General features: G+C 39.1%; 1 protein-coding gene across 1 annotated transcript in view; it reads right to left on the bottom strand.

Moving 5' to 3' along the window:
- NELL2 (neural EGFL like 2) overlaps positions 1–14,570 on the bottom strand; it is a 385,297-nt gene extending 370,727 nt beyond the window's left edge. The window contains exons 1-2 of the mRNA XM_052639941.1: positions 14,501–14,570; positions 13,905–14,033 (exon numbers count right to left, since the gene is read on the bottom strand). Coding sequence (XP_052495901.1) covers positions 13,905–14,033; positions 14,501–14,555 — 184 coding nt within the window. The 5' untranslated portion in view covers positions 14,556–14,570. The remainder of the gene's footprint in view (positions 1–13,904; positions 14,034–14,500) is intronic.
- Positions 14,571–22,317: the final 7,747 nt, after the last annotated feature.

Here is a 22,317-nt window from a genome sequence, read left to right as displayed (position 1 = left end):
TTCTCTTAAAAGGCAAAATCAGAAAGCCTAGAGTCACAGTGCTTTTCTAAGATGTTTGAATTTTCTACTAAATATCCTATATAAATTCACTCAACATCAGAGGATAGGCAGTATAAACAAAAGCAGTAACATTAATATATATTAACCCAACTTTTGAAAATGTCTCAGAAGGAAGAACAAATATATGAATGATAGTACCATAAAATAAGCTGCTTCTCAGGATTAGTCATATACTTAAATAAATCTGTATTTATAGTATAATTAGCAATTTCATGAAACGTAGAAAGAAATAACAAAGCATATCAGTGAATGACATGTCTGCCTCCAAAATCGACAGGCTCTCAGGAAACATCCAGGTTCAACATTCAGTTACTAGGAGCACTGCCTCTCATTGGTAGCACACAGCAACCATTTTTATGTGCCTTCTAAAAAAAAAAAAAAAAAACAACAATCTGTCAGTCTCCAGGAAGAACTCTGCTCTGTTACAAGTATATGTCAACACACACAACTCAAAATGAGGATGTTCAGCTACCAATTACTGCCGGAAATTTAAATTAGTTCTAAAAATATAGGTCATGTTCTGCTCTGAAATATTAATCTATTTGGCACTTTTTCTGGGACATTTAATGGTCCATCAGTACAATGTGTTAGACTATAAGAACATAGAATTAGACATACTGTTTGCCTAGGGGATTCTCCATTTAAATAGACAAGCAAAAAGATTAAAAACTAAACACCATGTATGGAAGAACTAAAGTGGACCACTTTATTAAGAAAGAATATTTATATGACACAAATGAACCCATCTATGAAACAGAAACAGACTCAAAGGCGTAAAGAACAGACTCAAAGGGTGGCAGGGCAGGGGGGAGGAAGGAGGAGTGGACTGGGATTCTGGGGTTAGCAGACACAAGCCATTATATACAGAATGGATAAACAACAAGGTCCTACTGTATAACACGGAACTATATTCCATACCTTGTGATAAACCATAATGGCAAGAATATTAAAAGAGTGTACATATGCTTAACTGAATCACTTAGATGTATAGCAGAATTAACACAGCATTGTAAATCAACTATATTTCAATTTTTAAAAAGAAGGAATATTTATAAAAGAGATACACAATGCAGAACACAGTAGTCAATGACAAGATATCTCTCAGTAGCAAACTTCAGAGTATTAGAACAATCCAAGATGCTTTTTAAAAGGGAACTGTTTTGAAGAGAGAGCCCCAGATTGTCAGAGAGATGAAAAAGAAGATGTCCTGGATACCCATGGTTACAATATAAAGAAAAGTTAATTAAAAGAGAAAAGATAATAATCCACATTCATTTGGAACCAAAGTAACATTAGAAATCATTTAGCCTAATCCCCACCCCTCCCCCATTGAAATATTTTCCTTGATACAGGTCATTTAATCTCTATTTGAGTATTATTAGAAGTATGTTTATTGGATGAATGAATGGATGATCGATGGACAAATATTGCTTAAAATAAGTCTCTTAATTTTTGAATTTATATGTTGAAAATGCTTTCCTTATGTCAACTCAAAATTTGTCTCTTCATAACTTTCTCTGCAGATCCTAGTTTTGTCCTCTATAACAGTTCTCCCCAGTATAAGAAGTATGAGAGCCACAAATGCGAGTCACATAAATAAATTTAAGTTTTTATAGCTACACTAAAAATGTAAAAGAAACACATCATTTTAATTTTAATAACATATCTATTTAATCAAAATATTATTTCAACATATAATCAATATTAAAATATTGCAATTTTATAGATTGCCTTCAGAACTCCAAGTATATTTTGATACTTTACTGCATCTCAGTCTGTATCAACACATTTCAAGTACTTATGAGCCACAAGTGGCCAGTGTCTGCTCTACTAGACAGCTTAGACAACGGTTCACAAATTTGGCTGAACATTAGAATCACAGGAAGCTTTTTGAAAATGTAGATTCCTAGGATTCAACCCCAGAGATACAAACTTGGTTTAGGAAGGTCTGAGAATATTTCTAACAAGGTAATTAATTAACCATTGATCATCAGACTAACACTTAGGGATCACTGTTCTGGAACAGTACAAAATAAATCTCAGATCTCCCATATATGACTAGTCTTCAAATATCTAAAACATAGGTCATATGTACACTGTCTTTTATTCTCCAGGCTAAAATTTTGCTCCAGAACAGCACAAAATAAATCTAAGTCCTCCCTTACATGACGACCCTTCAAATATCTAAAATACAGGGTCACACCTACAGTCTTATTCTCCAGGCTAAAATTCCCAAGTTCTTTCATCTGTTCCTCATCTGCCATGGTTTCCAAACCTCTCAACTCTCTGGTTGCTGTCCTCTGGGCAGGACTCCAGTTTGGTTCATTTACAGTAGTGGAGAAGCACCACAGCACAGATAGCCCAAATCAGTCCTGTCTTGGAAATCTTTCTTAGTGCGTTCCTATGAATATGAGTGTCTCTGCTAAATGGTGAATTCACAACATATTAAACTAAAATTGTAAACTCTCATTGTCAAGAAGTATTCATGACGTTCAGGTTCCTCACCATGCTGCTGTTTTCCCTGTGGCACACTTCATCTTGGGGTGGAGAAGAGCCATCTCAGAATAATTCGGAGACTAAGTTAAGGAGAACTCGCTTTTTCAATTCATCTCAAACCTCTTGCCTTTTCTTATGACTGGAGAATAGAAGTGTTTTGACTTAGTAGAAGAGCTCTTCAGCCTTCTTTAAAGTTACATAAATATAAAACAGAAAACATCACACAAAAACAACCAGATCTGTCATGACCAAATGGACTCAATTCAACACTACAAATATTCACTTACTGATGGTTTACTGAGCACATAGTATTTGCCACCACAATAGGCCAAGAGGTCACAAGAAGGAATGAGGTAGAGTTCCAAGCCTCAGGAGATTGCAGACTAGTCAGCAAGACAAGGAGATTCATGTGACAAATATTTATGGAGTTCCTACTATATGGGAGACACTTGACTGATCTACTAGTGAATAAAACACTCCCAAAGCCCAGCTCTTATGAAGCTTACTCTTTAGAGGGAAGAGGGAGAAAAAACAACTAATATGATAATTGAATTACTCATCATTCTAGATGATAAATATTATAAAAACTAACAGATCAGACTAAAGTACATCAAGAATACTTGTGGGGTAGAAGACAAGTTGAAATTTTACTCAGCATTCATAGTAGGCCTTATTAACAAATTGATAGTTGATAAAATATTTGAAACAAGGGGGAAAACATTTAGATATCTGGGAGAGGAGGATTCCAGGCAGAATAAACAGCCAGTGCAAAGGCCCTGAGTCACGAGAGTGCCGGGCCTGTTTAAGGAACAGCAAGGAGGCCAGTAGAGTTAAGGCCAAGAGCAAGGGGGAGAACAGCAGGCCAGAGAGTAACAGGGCAGGGCAGGAGTGTTCATGTAGGTCTTTGCAGGGCATAATAAGAACTTTACCTTTGACTAAAGTGGAGAACTATTAAATGTTTGGAGCAAAGCAGTGACGTGATGTGAACTATGTTCTGAAAGGATCATTCTAGCAGCTATGCTGAAAACAGACTGAAAGGAAGCAAGAGTGTAAATAGGAAGACCACTTAGGAGGCTACTACAATCATCCAGGTGAGAGGAGGCAATGGTGTGGACCCGGGAAGTAGCAGCAAGGAAAATAGAAGTGGTCTGAGTCTTTATATTAAGAAAAATACCTAGCTATAATACAGTGAGGTGGTTGTTTTAGTAGAGAAAGCTAAGACAGCACAGTAGAAACAACAATTTCACCAAAGGAAAGATTAGTAGCTTAGCCGAGTCCTGAAAAATATATAAAAGTTCACCAGGAAAAAAGAAAGAGAAAGAACCATCCAGAGAAGGGAACTGGCAGAGTTGTTAGTGACCAGGAAAAATACAGGGGAACTTATTGTCTCAGTAGGGAAACAAGACAGTAAATTACTTAAGATCAGAGTCCCAGTGACACTGGAATGAAAATTAGCAGAGAGGCTATGGGGAGAAACAATCATTCCAGCAAGACATGTTCAAGAGAAGTCAAAGATGTAGCAGGAAATGTAGGAAAAGTGACTCTAACACATAAAGGACCCACAGGGCCACCCAAGGGTCCTGCCCGCATTACACTGGCCCTGCAACCACCATTCAAGGTTCCACAGAATCTTACCCTCTATCACCAGCTCCCACCAACAGACCAAATCTGTACTTTGCCAAGGAAGGACAAGGTTACCCAGACAGAGACAGGGAAAAAAAACTGGGTTGTGACTCAAAATCTATATACAACCCAGTTCAGTTCAGGTCAGTCACTCAGTTGTGTCCAACTCTCTGCAACCCTATGGACTGCAGCATGCCAGGCTTCCCTGTCCATCACCAACTCCCGAGCCTACTCAAACTCATGTCCATCGCATTGATGATGCCATCCAACCATCTCATCCTCTGTATACATGAGACTCAAAATCTAAGCTAGACTTTTAACACACCTAAAAAGCAATGTGTGTTGTGGTGACTATAGAGGAACTATATTCTGAATCTTTTGTTGATTTACTCTATGCCCCACCCCGACTTCTGAAAAGTGTACAACAGGGCAGATTATACTCCTTCCTCTACAAACGGACCCATTGTTTCCATCTCTCTCTACCCAAATCAGCATGTCCTCTTCACCCCAATAAAGCCCAAACAGGAAAAATAGAACAGGAGCTGCCGCAGGGCCAGTTTCTCCCCCACTCCAGTTTACCTTCACCTTCATCCCCACATCACACGGCAAGTCACCTTACCTTAGTTCCTCCACAAAACCCAGCTTTCCTACCAGGGAGCCCCTAAAACAATCCAAGGGAGACTGACCTGCTGCTAAGCTGATTCCAAAATAAAAACAATATATGAGTATTGAATGTTTGGTAAATGCCATGCATTACCAAATAAATTACGTATATTTATTGATATAATTTACACATCAACTCTAAGAAATAGTACCATCACTATCTCAACGGAAGTAGAGATAAGTAGCAAGTTAAAGTTCACACTAGCAACAAAGGAACCAAGATTTGACCTTGAAATATCTAGCTCTGGAGTCTATGTTCCTGACTACTAGAAACTACTACAGTATATCAATATGAACTTGGAACTGCCTCCATAATTTCTTCCCTTTGCTAGACAAGCAAAGTGTGACCTTCTGAGCACTGACTTGTTGTCTTCCTTCCACATTTTCCCTTTGAAGGGAGAGACACGTGGTTGTCTGGGCTCCCTATCCCTTCCCAGAATGAAGACTGTCAGGAGGGTTCCCGTCAAGAACATCTCAGCAAATACTTGTCCAAGTGCCCATGTCCAGCTCCTGGCAGCGGCCTTAATGAGAAAGGGAAAAGTAGTGCTTTTCTTCCCATCAGCTCTCTCGCTAATTCTTTTTCATTACGGTAGTCCACAAATGAGTTTCAATAAATGTGACGCAAAAGTTACCATAACAAAAATATCCCCCAATAAACTATTTGCTTATACAATGTTTCCACATATGATTGGCATCTCTCTCTTCAATGTCAATTCTAAACTGAAGCCTAGCAAAAGATGAAAAGTTTCATGAAGTCAGTAAAAACAATGTAAGAGAAATGTTTACATGACTCAAAGGCATTAGTTTTTGATGATCTGACACAGATAAATTTTTAACATGAAAAATAAAAATTTGACCAAAACAATAAATACCTCAAACTGAAAGATTTCTCATTAGAAGGTTAAAAGACAGTCCTTAGGTATTTTTGCAAAAATAAGCAAACAAACAAAACACACAAAACCCCAATACTTGGCTTTATCCTATTTGTTCTTATAATTGGCTCATACTTAAATGACTATCTACATTTCATCAACTACAGACTAGGACAAATAATTTTCAGAGTTCTACCTTCTTTACGCTACAGTTCCAAATTTTCTTTTTCACTATTTACAATTAAGTTTTAGTTCCTACTTTACCTCCTGTACTAATTCATGTAGACATCTTTCTTCCTCTAATACACTTTATGGCTTCTTTATACATAGTAGCAGTGAAATAAATATTTGTTAAGTTGAATTAATGAATCAATTAAGTTGAAAATCAATAGGAGACATATCACATCTTAATAAGGCCTTAATATCTATTACCTAAGTTATCAGTTACCATGTTGACAGATAATTATTTGAATTACAGACAGAAAATCACCCCCCAAAAATAAGTGTCTGCAAGAATGGGGTCTGGAACCAGCATGAGGTGAAGGAGCCAGTAGGAGATGGAATAAAGCTAAAGAAATGCCCTTCACTTCAGCTGTTTTTGAAGATTCACGCCACAACCCTGGTGGTCCAATGGTTAGGACTCCATGCTTCCATTGCAGGGGCATAGGATCAATCCCGGGTCAGGGAACTATGATCCCATAAGCTGTGTGTGTGCTTAGTTGCTTAGTTGTGTCCAACTCTTTGCAACCCCATAGACTATAGCCCACCAGGCTCCTCTGCCATGGGGATTCTGGCTCAGCTAAAAAAAAAGAAAAGATCATTCACCTGTCAAAGTCTGTCAAGATTGCTCCAGCCCCTCCCAAGTTAGCATCCTACAGAGATCCCTGGCACTTTAAATAGGAAAACTCTAGTTATTCTTGTAGTCCATAGTTCTGAGGACCACACTCACAGGGTGCCAAACACCATGCTAAGTGCTATCCATTCTACTTCCAAAATATGCATGCTTTCTATTTTCCCTCTCAACCTCTGGATTAACCTGTTGTGGGGAGGAAGGATATATTTTTGCAAAAAAATACAAAAAAAAAAAAAAAAAAAAAAACCATCACTTGATTTTACTGTTTGTTGAGAATGAACTCATAATTAAGTGATGGAGAGAATCCCTTAAAGACTAATAATTTAGTATAAAGACTCTGACTTTATACTTAAACTTTTAGGTCCCAAACGACTAAGTTAACTTTAACTGGCTACTTCAAATTTCCAGTCATTGCACAAATATATTCTCATGCATAGTTCAAGACAGGCTCAAAAGAAAGTTTAATTCAGTTACAAAATAAATGTTTAACATATACATCACTTTCCTATTGCTGCTGTAACAAATCCCCACAAATCTCATGGCTAAATCCATGAAAATTTATTACCTCACAGTTTTAGAGGTTCAGAAGTCCAAAATGAATCTCACTAGGCTAAAACCGAGGTGTCTGTGAGGCTATGTTCCTCCTGGAGGTTCTAGGGGATAATCCATTTCCTTGCTTTTTGTAGCTTCTAGAAACTGCCCACGTTCCTCGGCTTAGGACCACATTCCAACTTCAGAGTCAGCAATGGTCAATCGAGTCTTTCTCCCATTGCATCACACCGACTCTTCTACATCCCTCCTCCATGGCCATGGCCCAGCGTACTGTCCTGGTGGGAACCCCCTCCAGGACCCAGTGGGCAACCCCCTGAGTGATTACATGAGGCTCACCCAGATAACCCAGGAAAATGCCCATATCTTAAAGTCCACTGATTATGAACCTTAATTCCTTTGCCAGCCTTAATCCCTCCACATAACATAACATATTCACATGTTCTAAGGATCTAGTACACAGACAGTTGGAGGATCATTATCCAGCCTACCATAAGCTGTCCTTTAGATGGACAACCTGTCCATCCCTAAGGAAACCGCATTTACTTATCCCCAAACCCCCAAAAGACTCAGTCAAGCCTTTAGAATATCAACTCAAAGTTTAAAATCTGGTCTAAATCTTACCAATTAGAAAGCTCCAAATCTCACCATCTAAATCAGGTAAAAATGAGGCTTTGGATATTATCCATCCTGAGACACAATTCCTATCATCTGTGAAACTGTGAAACTAAAGAAACAAGTTATCTCCTCCCAAAATTCAATGGTGAGATAGACAGGGGATAACAGTTACTGACACTCCCATTCAAAAAGGGAGAAAATGCAAGTTAAAAAATTTAGACATGAGACCCATGCAATTTTGAAATCCAGCCAAGTAAACTGCATCTGGTTTCAAGGTCTGAGAATAATCCTCTGGGCTGTAAGTTTTGTCTTTGGGGTCTCAGTTCTGCCCACGAAAGGTAGCACATGTTTACAGCTGAGCAGTTTAATCAGCCTGTATCTTAGTTGTAGAATTTAGGGGGTCCAACAACCTTCTTTCATTAAATCCTCTCACTTCCCCATTCAGGCCAGAAGTGTTATTGCTGGTATGATCTTCTTAAGAACCTTGTGCATTTCCCATATATGTCATTGAGATTTATTCCAACAGAAAGAGGTTCCTGCACAAACACCTCTTGGATAGATTTATCTCTATTATGGGCTTCCACTGAGATGTATGAGGGAATTCATGTCACATGTTCAATTTCTTTAAAGAGCCCTCTTTGGAACTGAATACTTTGGCTTTACTTCTGAGGCACTACCAAGATGTTTTTAGGTCACACTATCAGCTTTCTTTCCAAAAGAGGCTTTCCTGCCAGCAAATCTCCTAATTTCAGCATATTTTGCAATCTGGATAGGCTAGAAATTTCTCAAATGTAAAGTTCTGGTTCCTTTTTGCTTAACAGTTCTTCCCTCAATCTATCTTTCTCCTTTCACATTTTACTATAAGCAGTAAGAAAAAGCCAGACTGCACCTCTGCATATATATTATCTCAGCTAAATATCTAAATTCATGTTTACAAGTTTGGCTTTCCACATAACACTAGGGCACAATTCAGCTCAGTTTTCTGCCACTATCTAACAAGGATATCCTTTCCTCTAGTTTCCAGTAACATGTTCCTGATTTCTGAGCCCTCACTAGCGCTGCTTTTATTGCCCATATCTCTACAAATAGTCTGTTCATGACAGTTCAGGTATCCTCTGAGATGATGTGGGTTTTCTCTACCATGTTCTTCCATCTTTTTCTGAGTCCTCACTAGTAGAACCACCAACATCCCTATTTCTACTAACAATCTATTAAAAGGAATCTAGCCTTTTTTTCTATCATACTTCTCAAAATTCTTCCAGCGTGTGCCTATTGCACAATTTCAAAGCCACTTCTACGGTTTTACTTCTTATAGCATCTCCCACTTCCATTTATCAAAACCTGTGTTAGTTTCCTATTGCTGCTGTAGAAATCACCACAAACTTAGTGGCTTAAATCAACACCAATTCATTATCTCACATTTCTGGAGGTCAAAAGTATAAACGGAATCTTACTGGGCTAACATCAAGGCATCAGCTGTGCTGTATTCCTTCTGGACACACTGAATGAAAATCTGTTTTCTTACATTTTCCAAATTCTGGAGACTGCCCACATTCCTTTGCTCGTGGCCCCTTTTTATCTTCGAAGCCAGCAATGTCCAGGTCTAGTCATTCTTTGCCTCACTCTGACACTGGCTATTCTAGCTTCTGCTTTCACATTTAAAGGACCTTTGTGATTGCACAAGGCCTACCTAGATCATCCAAGAAAATTTCCTTATCTTAAGGGCAGCTGACTTGCAACCTTAATTCCCCCTTGACAAATAACACAAGATATAATCAGGTTCCTAGGATATGAACATCTCTGAGGGACTATTATTAACCCTGCCACAATATATATTGCATAATGATAAACTTTCAATTCTTTTATATGAATGTGATGTACCATGTAACCTGATCCATGCTGTCTTCATTAGCTTCATTTCATATCACAATGCTTAGGTTTCCACCACTCTGGGTTTCTTCTATTTTCTCAAATACACTATGCTCATTCGAGGAAAATATTTTTGCTCATGCTATCTCCTTTGCCCATGTTAGTCTTTCTTTCTGAATCCCCACAGCTCCTCTTCCCCAGACTACTCTTAGGTATCCTTTGGCTATCAGCTTAAGTAATTCTTCTTCAAAGAGCTTTCCTGATCCTGAAACTCCCTAAACAAGATGTAGATTCTCTTATATCCTTAGTTTTTCTTCATATCATTTATCTTAATAGTAATTAAATTATTATCTGTGTAATTGTTTGTTTAATGACTACTTTGAAGGCATTATGAAAGTTCTAACTTCATTTATTATATGCCTAATACCTAGCAGAACAGTAACTGCACACAAAATTCTTCATAACAACATTAAATTTATAATTGAGAGTACTGAAGCTCATAGAAATTAACTTTATGACAGAAACACAAATAATGGAATTCCACTTGTTCTATCTGGTTTTTAAGCCTAGTCACTTAGCCCTTAGTCACATGTGACTGGTCTCTCAGTCACTGTGCTATTCTGTTCTAATGGAGCACCAATGATCACTGTCTCTAAGTCCACAGATACTCTCTGACCTTCGCTGAAGGTCAGATATTTACTGAAGACAAATATTCACTGCCACTCACTTTCCTTAGGCAGTTGCTACCACCTCATCAAGCCAATGACCCACCATCAAATGTCCAATTTCATTCTTATTTTCAAATACTGTCATCAGGATTTAAAATATTAAAGTTCTTTAAAAATAATCACTAAAAAAATTATTTTCAAATTACCAAAGCAGGGGGGAAATATGCTTTTATCTTATCTTATTTTGTGGAGATTAATGGTATTATAAAAATCTGTGGACACCCCAGAAGAAATTTTATTAAACTAAAGAGGAAATGATCTAGTTTGGGAACACAGCCAGGGCAAATGTTAAAACCAAAGATCCAAAATCATATTCCCTCAACTTTAAACAAGGTTGGTAGAATTTTATTTATAATTGTACTAGTCCTCAACATTTCAGAATTCTTCAGCATCCAGTCCTCCATTTGTTAAAAACATAAGTATATTTTTGTGGCTTAATCAGATTACAGCTAGAAATACAAGGAAGATCTTGATACAGATTCCAAATTGTTGCCTGTTCACCTGTTTCTTTTGAAAATTATTATCACTGGCACAGATCCAAAGCCACATGTATCAACGGATGACATAATTTAGTATCTTATTACTTTAATTTCCAAAATAATTATAGACCAAATTTCAACAACAAAACAACTTTTGTATAAAGATCAGATATAACTTTAAAACACATTTCTCTTTGTTTTGTTATATATATAATAAGTTGCATGATAATTTACCAAAAAGTATTTCGATTTGAAAAGTACCAAATTACAAGCATCTTAAAAACCAATAAAGAGAAGAATGAAGTAACCAAAATATTAAATAAGCAAAAGTCATTGGGAAATTATATGCTGAGATTTCTTTCTAAGAGACAAAAGACAGTATGACTGCAGAAGAAAACTGATGGTTCAAAAATCTCTCTCATCTATTTAAAACATATCTGACAGCACAAACTAACTTAACTGCTAGGTTTATGTGAAATCTGAGAGCATCTCACAGGTTTTGTAATGTGTTACTATTCCTGCTATGACATTTTACAAACTATACAAAAATATCTGCAGCACCCTCAATTCACTATAAAACAAATCCATAAAGTCTTTAGAGGTTGAAAGCTTTTGTCTTTCTAAAACTCATGAAATCCCAGTGAAGCAACAGGAGTCAGAACTGACTTCTTAACAACAGTTTCCACATTCTAACTGCAGAGAACAGAACTTTCCAACGCAATACAGAACTATCAAGCAGGCTCAAACACCTGCCTGTTGTCAATTTTAAATTCTCAATCTGAGAATAAGAGAAATCATTAGAGTATAATAAACATATTAGTAACATAAGCCTACTGAGAACACGGGCATGTGTGCAACCTCACTCACTCAGTTCTGTCAGACTCTTTGCAACCTCATGGCCTGTAGACCGCTAGACTCCTCTGTCTGTGGAACTGTCCAGGCAAATATACTGGAGTGGGTTGCCATTTCCCATTCCAGGAGATCTTCCCAGCCCAGGGATCAAACCCGTAGCAGGCGGATCCTTTACCACTGTGCCACCTGGGAAGTCCCCACCCAATAATAACAACTTGCTGATTGATTGGCTATATGAAATAAGGTTGATAATTAGACCAGAAATAAAACTTTGCATCTCCAAATCTCTTAAAACCTTGCTTCTTGGGCATTTAATCTTTCTAAATATTGGTCTTGGTACCAACACAGAAACAAAAGCAGCTCATCAGTTTGCACTGATACATAGTAACTATGGACAACTCATTTGCAACACAATGCCTATCTTGAACAACTGACAATTTAAATAAAAATGAATACTAAACATTTCTTTTTTATTTTTTTTAACATTTCTTTTTTAAATTAACCAGAAAAAGATATTGGTGCCTTCTTACTATTTCTGGGAAATTGTCTAGCATTAGAACATAAAATGCACAGTCCTGAAGGTTTCTATTTGTGACAGCTCAGACATTCTTCAAAGAAAGCCAAGAAGAACACCAACATAATTTAAAGGACCTTTGGAAATTTTAAGGACACTTCAATGCCATTTATTTATCAGATGCTTTAGCTTCCGTAAAGCTTTCCAGTTACTCAATTTGGCAGTCCTGAAATAATTTTGTTTCCAGTTCACAGGGATTGAAAAATCAGAGATTGGAAAAAAAAGGTGGGGGGAGAAAAAAGAGAAAAAACAGGAGTTTAACCCTAATAACACCTTTATTCCACTCTGTGAATTTTGCTGACAGTCTAATCTTATTTCCTTTATTAGATTTGGTCATTGTTTGTAAAGGGTTCAATATCAAAGTCACACACACACTCCCCACCAAAAAAAAAAAAAAAAGACTTTTAAGTAATTAAAATATTATCACAAATATCTGTCATAATAAAAACATTTAGTGGGTGCACCATAATTAAAAGAGAAAATTACATTTAACATATTGTAAGAGTAAACTTGTTTTAAATAAATGCAACATGGGTCAGTTTTCTCCCTTCCCAACTGTAAGCTTTGGTGTTACTGTCCATGGTGACACATACTGGCTATACTGAGCAACAACACCTCTACAGCAACACTCAAGTTTTATTTTATGCCTATTTCTTGGTGGTAATTTGCTGAAGAAGTTTTATTTTGCATATCCAACTCTTTATTAATTATGAGTTGCCGTGTTTTTGAAGGCACAGCACCAAAATCACAAAAGAAAAATCTGGGTGGGGCGGGGGGAGAAGATGCTTTAGTCAGTCCATCAAATATGTTAAACCAAATTCCATTTATCTTTTGCCTTCATCTGTACTTCACCATATGGGAAACTACTCTTTCTGTATGTGTTTATCTTTTAGAATACTCATGTTACAGCATCTCCCCACAAACCAACAAACCTTCAAAAGTGTTGCTGAATCAACGCTGAAGGCTTGATTCATTGGAGTTTGCTTCTGACTACCTAACACGGGTAAATTTAAATGCAGACACGTGCATAGCCAGTCCATTGACTTCAACAAAAACGTTTTAAAATCCTAAGTACACAATTAACGGTGAGACAAAGAATAAGAGAATATTATTTCTTTTCTCTTGTTATCGATGGAGAAGAATCATTATCTTTCGATGAGGAATCTTAAATATATTGTTTGTGACATACAGTGCTTAAAACTGTTGAAAGATTTAATTTTCCCACAAAGCTACCACATGAAGAAATTCGTCCACAACTGAGCACCACTGTACCTGAAACTTTCAGAGAGCAATGTCTTAACTAAGATTAAGCTACCCTATTTCCTACCTAAATCAATTTCACCCAGATGAGATGTTTGCTATAATTCATTGTTCCCCAGACTCCAGAATCAACCATCTGCCATCGGAGTTTCTGCACAGTAATTAAAGGAACAATCTATTAGACTGGCAAGAGTACAAAGTAAGGAAAAGGAGGGGGTGGGAGAAGAGAGAAACAAGCCACTTAAAAAGAGGTGGAAGATATGTGTATTTCACACTGACCCCTCCTCGTCTCCGCTCAGATACTGTCATCCATGAGGCAGAACAGAAGTTAGGAGGAGCGGCCAAGCCAGCTCCTCCCGCGGTTATCCGAACTGAAACCGCGCTGGGGACTGAGCACGTTCCTCATACCTTGAAAGAGAAAGGCTTTCGTCCCATTGTGCAGCCCGGGGACCTGGCGCACTCCGGTCGTGGACTCCCCAAGTTCTAACTCCGTTAAGACGTCAATCTGCAGGGAGGGGTCTACACCAAGACCCCAAACTGGTGGGAGTGGGGAAGGGAGGAGAAAAGAAAAAGCTCCATCAGAATACAAGCCTCTTCTTTTAGGGCAGCAAAGAACCGCGTCTTGGAGACAACATTGGAAACTGACGAAGAGAGGCGACTCCCTCCGCCACCGCGGAGAGCCTTACCTGAGATCAGCAGTCCAGCTTTAAACAGCGGAGCACCCAGTCCCATTTCCGTGACCTACTTTAAACCCTGCTCGATGCAAAGTTCCCCTCGGCCCTCAGACCCTAGACTTGGGGTGTGACCCGCCCTGCGGTCTCCAAGACAAGCACAGGGATTTAAAATAAAATAAAAAAAAATCCAAATCCAAACCCACCCCCGACTCCAAGCTTCCCACTCCAGACCTACTTCAGGTGGAGGGAAAGCGAGGCTTCCCCGGGCAGCTGGGGCTGCCCCGAGGTGGGAGCCATCCCTTCTCCCACCCCAGCTCTGCGGCCACTCACCTGCTCCGAGACCGAAGAGCAAACAGAAGGTTCTCAGTAAGACCCGAGACTCCATGGTGCCGATCTGCTCAGTCCATCGTCTCCCTCTTTAAAAATAAAAACCGAAGAGATTCTTGGAATCAAGCGGGAAAAAAAAATATCGCTTGTCTTTCCTGCCACTGGCTTGGATTTACTGATTAGTGAGATTAGTACGATTTGGTTGCTAAGAAAAAAAAGGGAGGACCCCCCAGGCACGTGAAGAACTTAGACCCTCCAATGCGCACATCATTCCCACACGCAGAGCCCAGGAGGCAGGCGCGGGTTGGGACGGGGCCCGAAGGGAGGGGTCGGCCTCGCCGGGGGCTGCTCCGCGGGGAAATTAGCTCTTGAGCCGAATCAAAGCGGCCGAAGGAGCACACTCCCGGAGGAAAGGAGGCCGCCCCAAGAAAGCCCGGACTGGGGCGGCCCCGCACCCGCCCGTCTTCCCCGCCGCCCGAACCTGTTGTAAAGGCAGAGACAATGGAGAGAGCGCCGGGAGACGCGCGGAGGAGAGACTGCTCCTCGGCGAGGGCGGGGCGGGTCGGGGAGGCGGGGAGAGGAGCAGAAGGGAGGGAGTCCGAGGGCGAGGCCCGGCGCCCCGCGTCCCTCTCCCACGCGGGCTTCTCGGTCCCCAAGCCCCGTCCAGCGGACCCCGGAGTCGAGACAGCCTCCGCCGCGTCCTCCCTCTCTCGCCGATTCCGGCTACGCTAAGCTCCTTCGGGATCGTAAGATCTTATTTCAAGGTGCTAAGTTGATGGGCGGTCATTGCTCTCACCCCTCAATTTTGGGCGCGTGTCTAGAAAGACAGACGGAGAAAGAGAAAGGACTACCCAACTGCAGAAGGCGAGGCTAGATGGAGACGCGCTCGCCCGCCCTTTAGGCAAAGGAGGGAAGCGCAGCCCCGCGGACTAGAGAGGGGAATCCCTCTCGGAGGTTTGCGGAGGAAGACTACTAAGGCAGCTAGACTCCCGCGGTGGGGCTGGAAGTAGGGAGAAACGGGCGGAGACTGGTGGCGAGCCTGGGAAGCCGTGGGAGCTCGGGAGGAGAGGTTCCCTGCCCGGGGCGGGGCGCTGGAGAGCTTCCCCTGCGCGGAGAGAGCAGGGGAGAGAACTTAGCCGGGAACTGCTGGACAGCTCCGGGACCTCGCGCGCCCCCTGCCAAACACAAGGCCAGGTCCGGGCTCCGGTTCTCCAGGACAAGCACACAGCATGAGGCAAGGGCAGCAGTCAGGGTGCCTGCCTATGCCAAAACAGAAGAGAAAAATGATAGATCGATAGATAGATAGAGGTTCCTTTAAATTTGAGGTAAATTTTGAATAATGACATTGAAGTCCCATACTGAGGAAGTTTCAAAAGCGATTAAAATGTTAATCTATACGAAAGTCAATTGAGTTTCTTAATTTTCCATCCAAACAAGTAGATTCTGAATTCTCGAAAGGAACCTACAAAGTTACCAAAATACCTACTGGGTAGAGTCTGAGGTTCCAGCGGGGCGAAATATACTCAATTATACTATAATAGGAGGAAGGCACATCAACCCACTGAAGTATTCTTCCCTGGAGAATTCTATGGCCAGAAGAGCCTGGCGGGCTACAGTCAGTGGGGTCGCACAGAGTTGGACATGACTGAAGCAACTTACTAGCATACTATAACAGGAGGAGTAGGACATATTTAGCTCTGCCCTTGGAATTTTTAAGGGAAAAATATCAGAATCTGAAAGTTTTTTCCAAATTAAATTTAAATGATCTTACCTTATCAGGTTTTCCATTTGATTCTATTTCTAATTTTGTAAACTTTTGAGGAGTAGATCCGTACTTAAATGTGATGAAGTATTGTTTTATGTAACTTCACAAACTTGCAAAACTACATAAAATGAAATTAATGTAACTGAATTAAATTAATTCAAAGGAAATTATTCATCAGGAAATTAAAGATCTTTCTATAGCAGTACAATCAAAGTAATGAATTCTAACAAGTATTTACAAAAGTGACATTAAAAACTGAAAGATAAAATCAGAGGAAAAAATAAATATACATATACACACATATTTAGAGGAACCAGAGATCAAATTGCCAACATCCGCTGGATCATCAAAAAAGCAAGAGAGTTCCAGAAAAACATCTACTTCTGCTTTATTGACTATGCCAAAGCCTTTGACAGTGTGGATCACAATAAACTGTGGCAAACTCTAAAGCAGATAGGAATATCAGACCACCTGACCTGCCTCTTGAGAAACCTGTATGCAGGTCAGGAAGCAACAGTTAGAACTGTACATGGAACAACAGACTGGTTCCAAATAGGAAAAAGAGTATGTCAATATTGTCACCCTGCTTATTTAATTTATATGCAGAGTACATCATGAGAAACGCTGGGCTGGAAGAAGCACAAGCTGAAATCAAGATTACTGGGAGAAATATCAATAACCTCAGATATGCAGATGACACCACCCTTATGGCAGAAAAGTGAAGAGGAACCAAAAAGCCTCTTGGTGAGAGTAAAAGAGGAGAGTGAAAAAGTTGGCTTAAAGCCCAACATTCAGAAAACGAAGATCATGGCATCCAGTCCCATCACTTCATGGCAAATAGATGGGGAAACAGTGGAAACAGTGGCTGACTTTATTTTCCTCGGCTCCAAAATCCCTGCAGTTGGTGATTGTAGCCAAGAAATTAAAAGACACTTACTCCTTGGAAGAAAAGTTACGACCAACCTAGACAGCATATTAAAAAGCAGAGACATTACTTTGTCCACAAAGGTCCATCTAGTCAAGGCTATGGTTTTTCCAGTGGTCATATATGGATGCGAGAGTTAGACTACAGAAAGCTGAGCGCCGAAGAATTGATGCTTTTGAAATGTGTTGGAGAAGACTCTTGAGAGTCCCTTGGACTGCAAGGAGAGCCAACCAGTCCATCCTAAAGGAGATCAGTCCTGGTGTTGAAGCTGAAACTTCAATACCTGCTGTGAAGAGCTGGCTCATTTGAAAAGACTCTGATGCTGGGAAAGATTGAGGGCAAGAGGAGCAGGGGACGACAGAGGATGAGATGGTTGGATGGCATCACCAACTCAATGGACATGGGTATGGGTAGACTCCGGCAGTTGGTGATGGATAGCAAGGACTGGCGTCCTGCAGTTCATGGGGTCGCAAAGAGTCGGACACGACTGAGCGACTGAACTGAACTGAACACACATACAAAGGAACACAATATTGCCAATACCTTGACTTTAGCCCAGTGAAATCCATTTTAGACTTCTAAACTACAGAAATGTAAGATACTAAATTTCTGTTGCTTTAATCACTACATTAGTGGTGATTTGTTTCAGCATTCAGAGAAAACTAATATAAATACTAATCACATAAAATTCAGTCAAAATGGTAGCCTCTACAAACCCTGTATTCATAAATACATCTCAAAGCTAAATAAAATTTCCAAGAATTTTTTATTCACAGATGAATTTTACATTAAAAAAGAAAGAAAGAAATCCCAGATGCCAGGGAAAAACAGAGACAGCTGAAAATTGGCAGGAAAAAAAAAAAAAAAAACTGATTCAGGTGATGATTAGGAGAGGTTAGGACACAGGGTTTCAGACGTAGTACGGACCTCAAGACAATGGAGTAGAACTTTACCATCCACATGAGAACTAGAAACAATGAATTATGGCCAAAGCCAGAAGAGGTAAAGATGTTACTGATCCTTTCAATAAGAATAGGGAGATTTGAAGTATTTTATATATATACACACATATTTTGCATGCTGACCCAAGAACAAGAATGTTTGCCAGCTGCATATGACCGTAGGTGGAAAACAAAGTCATCTATCAGTTCAGTTCAGTTCAGTCGCTCAGTCATGTCCGACTCTTTGTGACCCCATGGACTGTAGGAGGCCAGACTTCCCTGTCCATCACCAACTCCCAGGGCTTGCTCATGTCCATCGAGTCAGTGGTACTATCCAACCGTCTCTTCCTCTGTCATCCCCTTCTCCTCCTGCCTTCAATCTTTCCCAGCACCAGGGTCTTTTCCAATGAGTCAGTTCTTCGCATCAGGTGGCCAAAGTTAGGGAGTTTCAGCTTCAGCTCAGTCCTTGCAATGAATATTCAGGACTGATTTCCTTTAGAATGGACTGGTTGGAGCTCCTTGCAGTCCAAGAACTCTCAAGAGTCTTCTTTGACACCACAATTCAAAAGCATCCATTCTTTGGCACTCAGCTTTCTTTATAGTTCAACTCTCAAATCTATACATGACTACGAGAAAAACCATAGCTTTGACTAGACTGACCTTTGTTAGTAATGTCTCTGCTTTTTAATATGCTGTCTAGGTTTGTCATAGCTTTTCTTCCAAGAAGTAAGCATATTTTAATTTCATGGCTGCAGTCTACAGGCAGTGATTTTGGAGCCCAAGAAAATAAAGTCAGTCACTGTTTCTATTGTTCCCCTATCTATTTGCCATGAAGTGATGGGACCGGATGCCATGATCTTCATTTTTTGAACATTGAGTTTTAAGCCATCTTTCTCACTCTTCCCTATCACATTCATCAAAAGGCTCTTTAGTTCCTCTTTGCTTTCTGCCATAAGGGTGGTGTCATCTGCATATCTGAGGTTATGGATATTTCTCCTGGCAATCTTGATTCCAGGTTATGTTTCATCCAGTCCAGCATTTCACATGATGTACTCTCCATATAAGTTAAATAAGCAAGGTGACAATATACCTGTATACTGACATAAGCCTTGACATATTCCTTTCCCAATTTGGAACCAGTCCATTGTTCCATGTCCAGTTCTAACTGTAAAAAATGTCAAATCTCAAGCCTTGACATGAGCACATGACCTAAAATTACATCTTCACTGGTATAAGAAATTCTAAAATCAAAAATTGGAATAAAACCCCCAGCATATCCTGAAGAAGCAAATGTAAGAATTCTATTAGGGGAGCTTCCACAAGTTCTGGCATATAAAAAAAATTCTGATGAAGATATAAGCACAAAATAATAACAATAATTAATTGCACTGAAGTAAAATACCAGGAAAATCAGTCAGGAGGCAAACACATGTAAAAAAAGAGAATTAGTATCTCATGAACTCAATATCAGAAAAGCATAATCAAAAGTACTAAAAAATATATTTTAAGTGATTAGAGTTTTTTTAAGGCATAGAAAAAAATAATGAAGGTGCAGAACTATATGAGTAATTATTACACAGATTTCAAAGGAAACCAAATAGAACTTCTAGAAATAAAGTCAAAGCGTTAATTGTTCAATCGTGTCCAACTCTTTGTGACCTCATAGACTGTAATCCCCCAAGCTCCTCTGTCCATGAAATTCTCTAAGCAAGAATACTGGAGTGGGTAGCTGTTCCCTTCTTCAAGGGATCTTCCTGACCAAGGGATCAAACTCAGGTCTCCAGCATTGCATGGGATTCTTTACCATCTGAGCCACCAGGGGAGCCCTCTAGAAATAAACATGTATTTTAAAAATTACATTTTTAAAGGCACTGGCTATAAAAAGCAGCAGAAAAAATAAAGATGGAAATTAGGGGGGAAATGTAGGAATAAAAAATGAGATCTGAAGATATTGAAAATCTGGTAAGAACGATAAGGAGATGTAAAACATGAAGAATGTTACAATTAGAAGATCCAACACACAATTACTCAGAGATGTAAAATAGGAGACTATAGAAAATGGAAGTAGATGGTGTCACTGGAAATATTTAAACAAATAAGAGTGAAAAGCTTTGAAGAATTAAAGTATGCATGAGAATCTAATCCTGGGTGAGGTGGAAAAGGCAGACCTCACCCTTTCTCTCCCACTGAATGATTCCAAACCTGGTACGGTTGGAGTATATGAGGACTCTGAAAGTCAGGCAATAGCAGGCAAACTGAGAAAGAAGACCAGAGTTTGAAATACCACCACAGTGGCAGTGAGTACTTCTAAGAAATATACAATCACTCAAGTCATAGACTGCCTCTGGGTGATACACACATGAGATAAAACTGAATATACTGTAATGTCTTTGAAATCTTTCCAAGAAGGCTAGTCAAAACTCACAGTCTAAATCTGACAAGGCCAATTGCCTGCTTTAAAAAAAAAATGACGTGCTCTATAGTACTTAAAATTCATAGTACTTAGCAATATTCAAATGATCAGGATATAATCTGAAATAATTTGGCATATGAAAAATGAAGGAAACTTCAACTTACATGAGAAAAATAAAATCAACATTTACCAATGCCAAGATAACATAGATGTTGGAAGTATCTGAAAAAGATATTTAAAAAGCTATTTTAAAATACTCCATAAAGTAAAGGCAAACAAATGAAAAGATAGAGGGTGGCAGCAAATAAATAGAAGAGATTAAAAAAAGAACAAAGTGGAAATTTTAGAACTGGAAAGCATAATAACCAAAATTTTAAAACTCACTAGAATGGGCTCAGTAACAGAATGAAGATGACAGAGGAAAGAGTCAGTGAGCTTAGATATAGATCAGATAAAGTGATCCAATCAGAGTAACAGAAATAAGTTTTTTTGTTTGGTTGATTTTTGGTTTTGCTTTTGTTTGCATTTAAGTGAATATAGAATATAGAAACAGGAACCTGAGACAAAATAACCTTAATGTAATCAGGGTCCCAGGAGAAGGGAAAGAGTTCAATAGCAAAAAAAAATAAAAGGAATATTTCAAGAAATAATGGCTTAACACTTCTCGAATTTGCAAAAAGACATAAACAAGAGATTCAAGAAGCACGGTGAATCCCAAATGGCATAAATGCAAAGGAATCCATGACTAATCATATCATAATCAAACTGCCGAAAACAATAGAAATACAAAACTATCACAAAGAAAAAATTTTGAAAGCAACCAGAGAAATATGACATATTACTTACAAGGAAGCAACAATTTCAATGAATGCAGGCTTCTCATCAGAAACCATGCAGGCCAGAAAGAAGGGAATAACATTTTAAAGTGTGCAAAGAATTCTATATCTGGTGAAAATATCCTTCAGGAATAAAAACGAAGGGAAAGCATTGTCAGCCTAAGAAAATCTATAAGAACCAATTGCCAACAAACCTCTTCTAAGAGACTGCTAAAGGAAGTCCTTCAGACAGAAAGAAATGATAATAGAAAGACAATTGGCATATCAGGAAAGAAGAAATAGCAATAGAAATGGTAAATATCTGGGTAAGTATAACAGATTATTCTTCTCTTGAGTCTTATAAAATATATTTGATTGTTATTAGTTTTCTATCGCTGCTATAGCAAATTACCACAAACTAGTGCCTTGAAATAATACAATTATGATCTTACAGTACAGTAGATCATAAAGCTAACACTAGTCACCAGGCTAAGTTCAAAGCACTGACAAGGCTGTATCCCTTTCTACCAGAGAATCCATGTCTACATCTTTCAACTTTTAGAGAGTCTCTGCATTCCATGGCTCATTGCCCTCTTCTCCTATCCTCAAAGCCAGAAACAGTAGGCTAAGTCCTTCACACAGTACATTCTCTCTGATTCTCTGACTACAATTCAGAAAGGTCCTTAATTTCTAAGGATTTAATATGATGACACTGGGGCTATTTCATAATCTAAGATAAGTTTTCACATGAAGGCTCTTTATCACATGCACAAAGTTCCCTTTCCATATTCCTGGATTCCAGTGATTAGAGTGTGGACATCTTTGGGAAGTCATTCTTCTGGCTACTATAATGACTGAAAGAAAATTTTAAAGTTCTCCAAAGTGATTTCAATGTGTGTATATTTAATGCGCAAGACAATCACAACATAAACAGATGAAGAAAAAGGGACCAATATGGTGG

Source organism: Budorcas taxicolor, chromosome 5 (genome assembly GCF_023091745.1).
Source record: "Budorcas taxicolor isolate Tak-1 chromosome 5, Takin1.1, whole genome shotgun sequence".
Classification (NCBI taxonomy): Eukaryota; Metazoa; Chordata; class Mammalia; order Artiodactyla; family Bovidae; genus Budorcas; species Budorcas taxicolor.
Note: the sequence above shows the minus strand (reverse complement) of the source record. Positions and strands in the feature narration are given on the sequence as shown.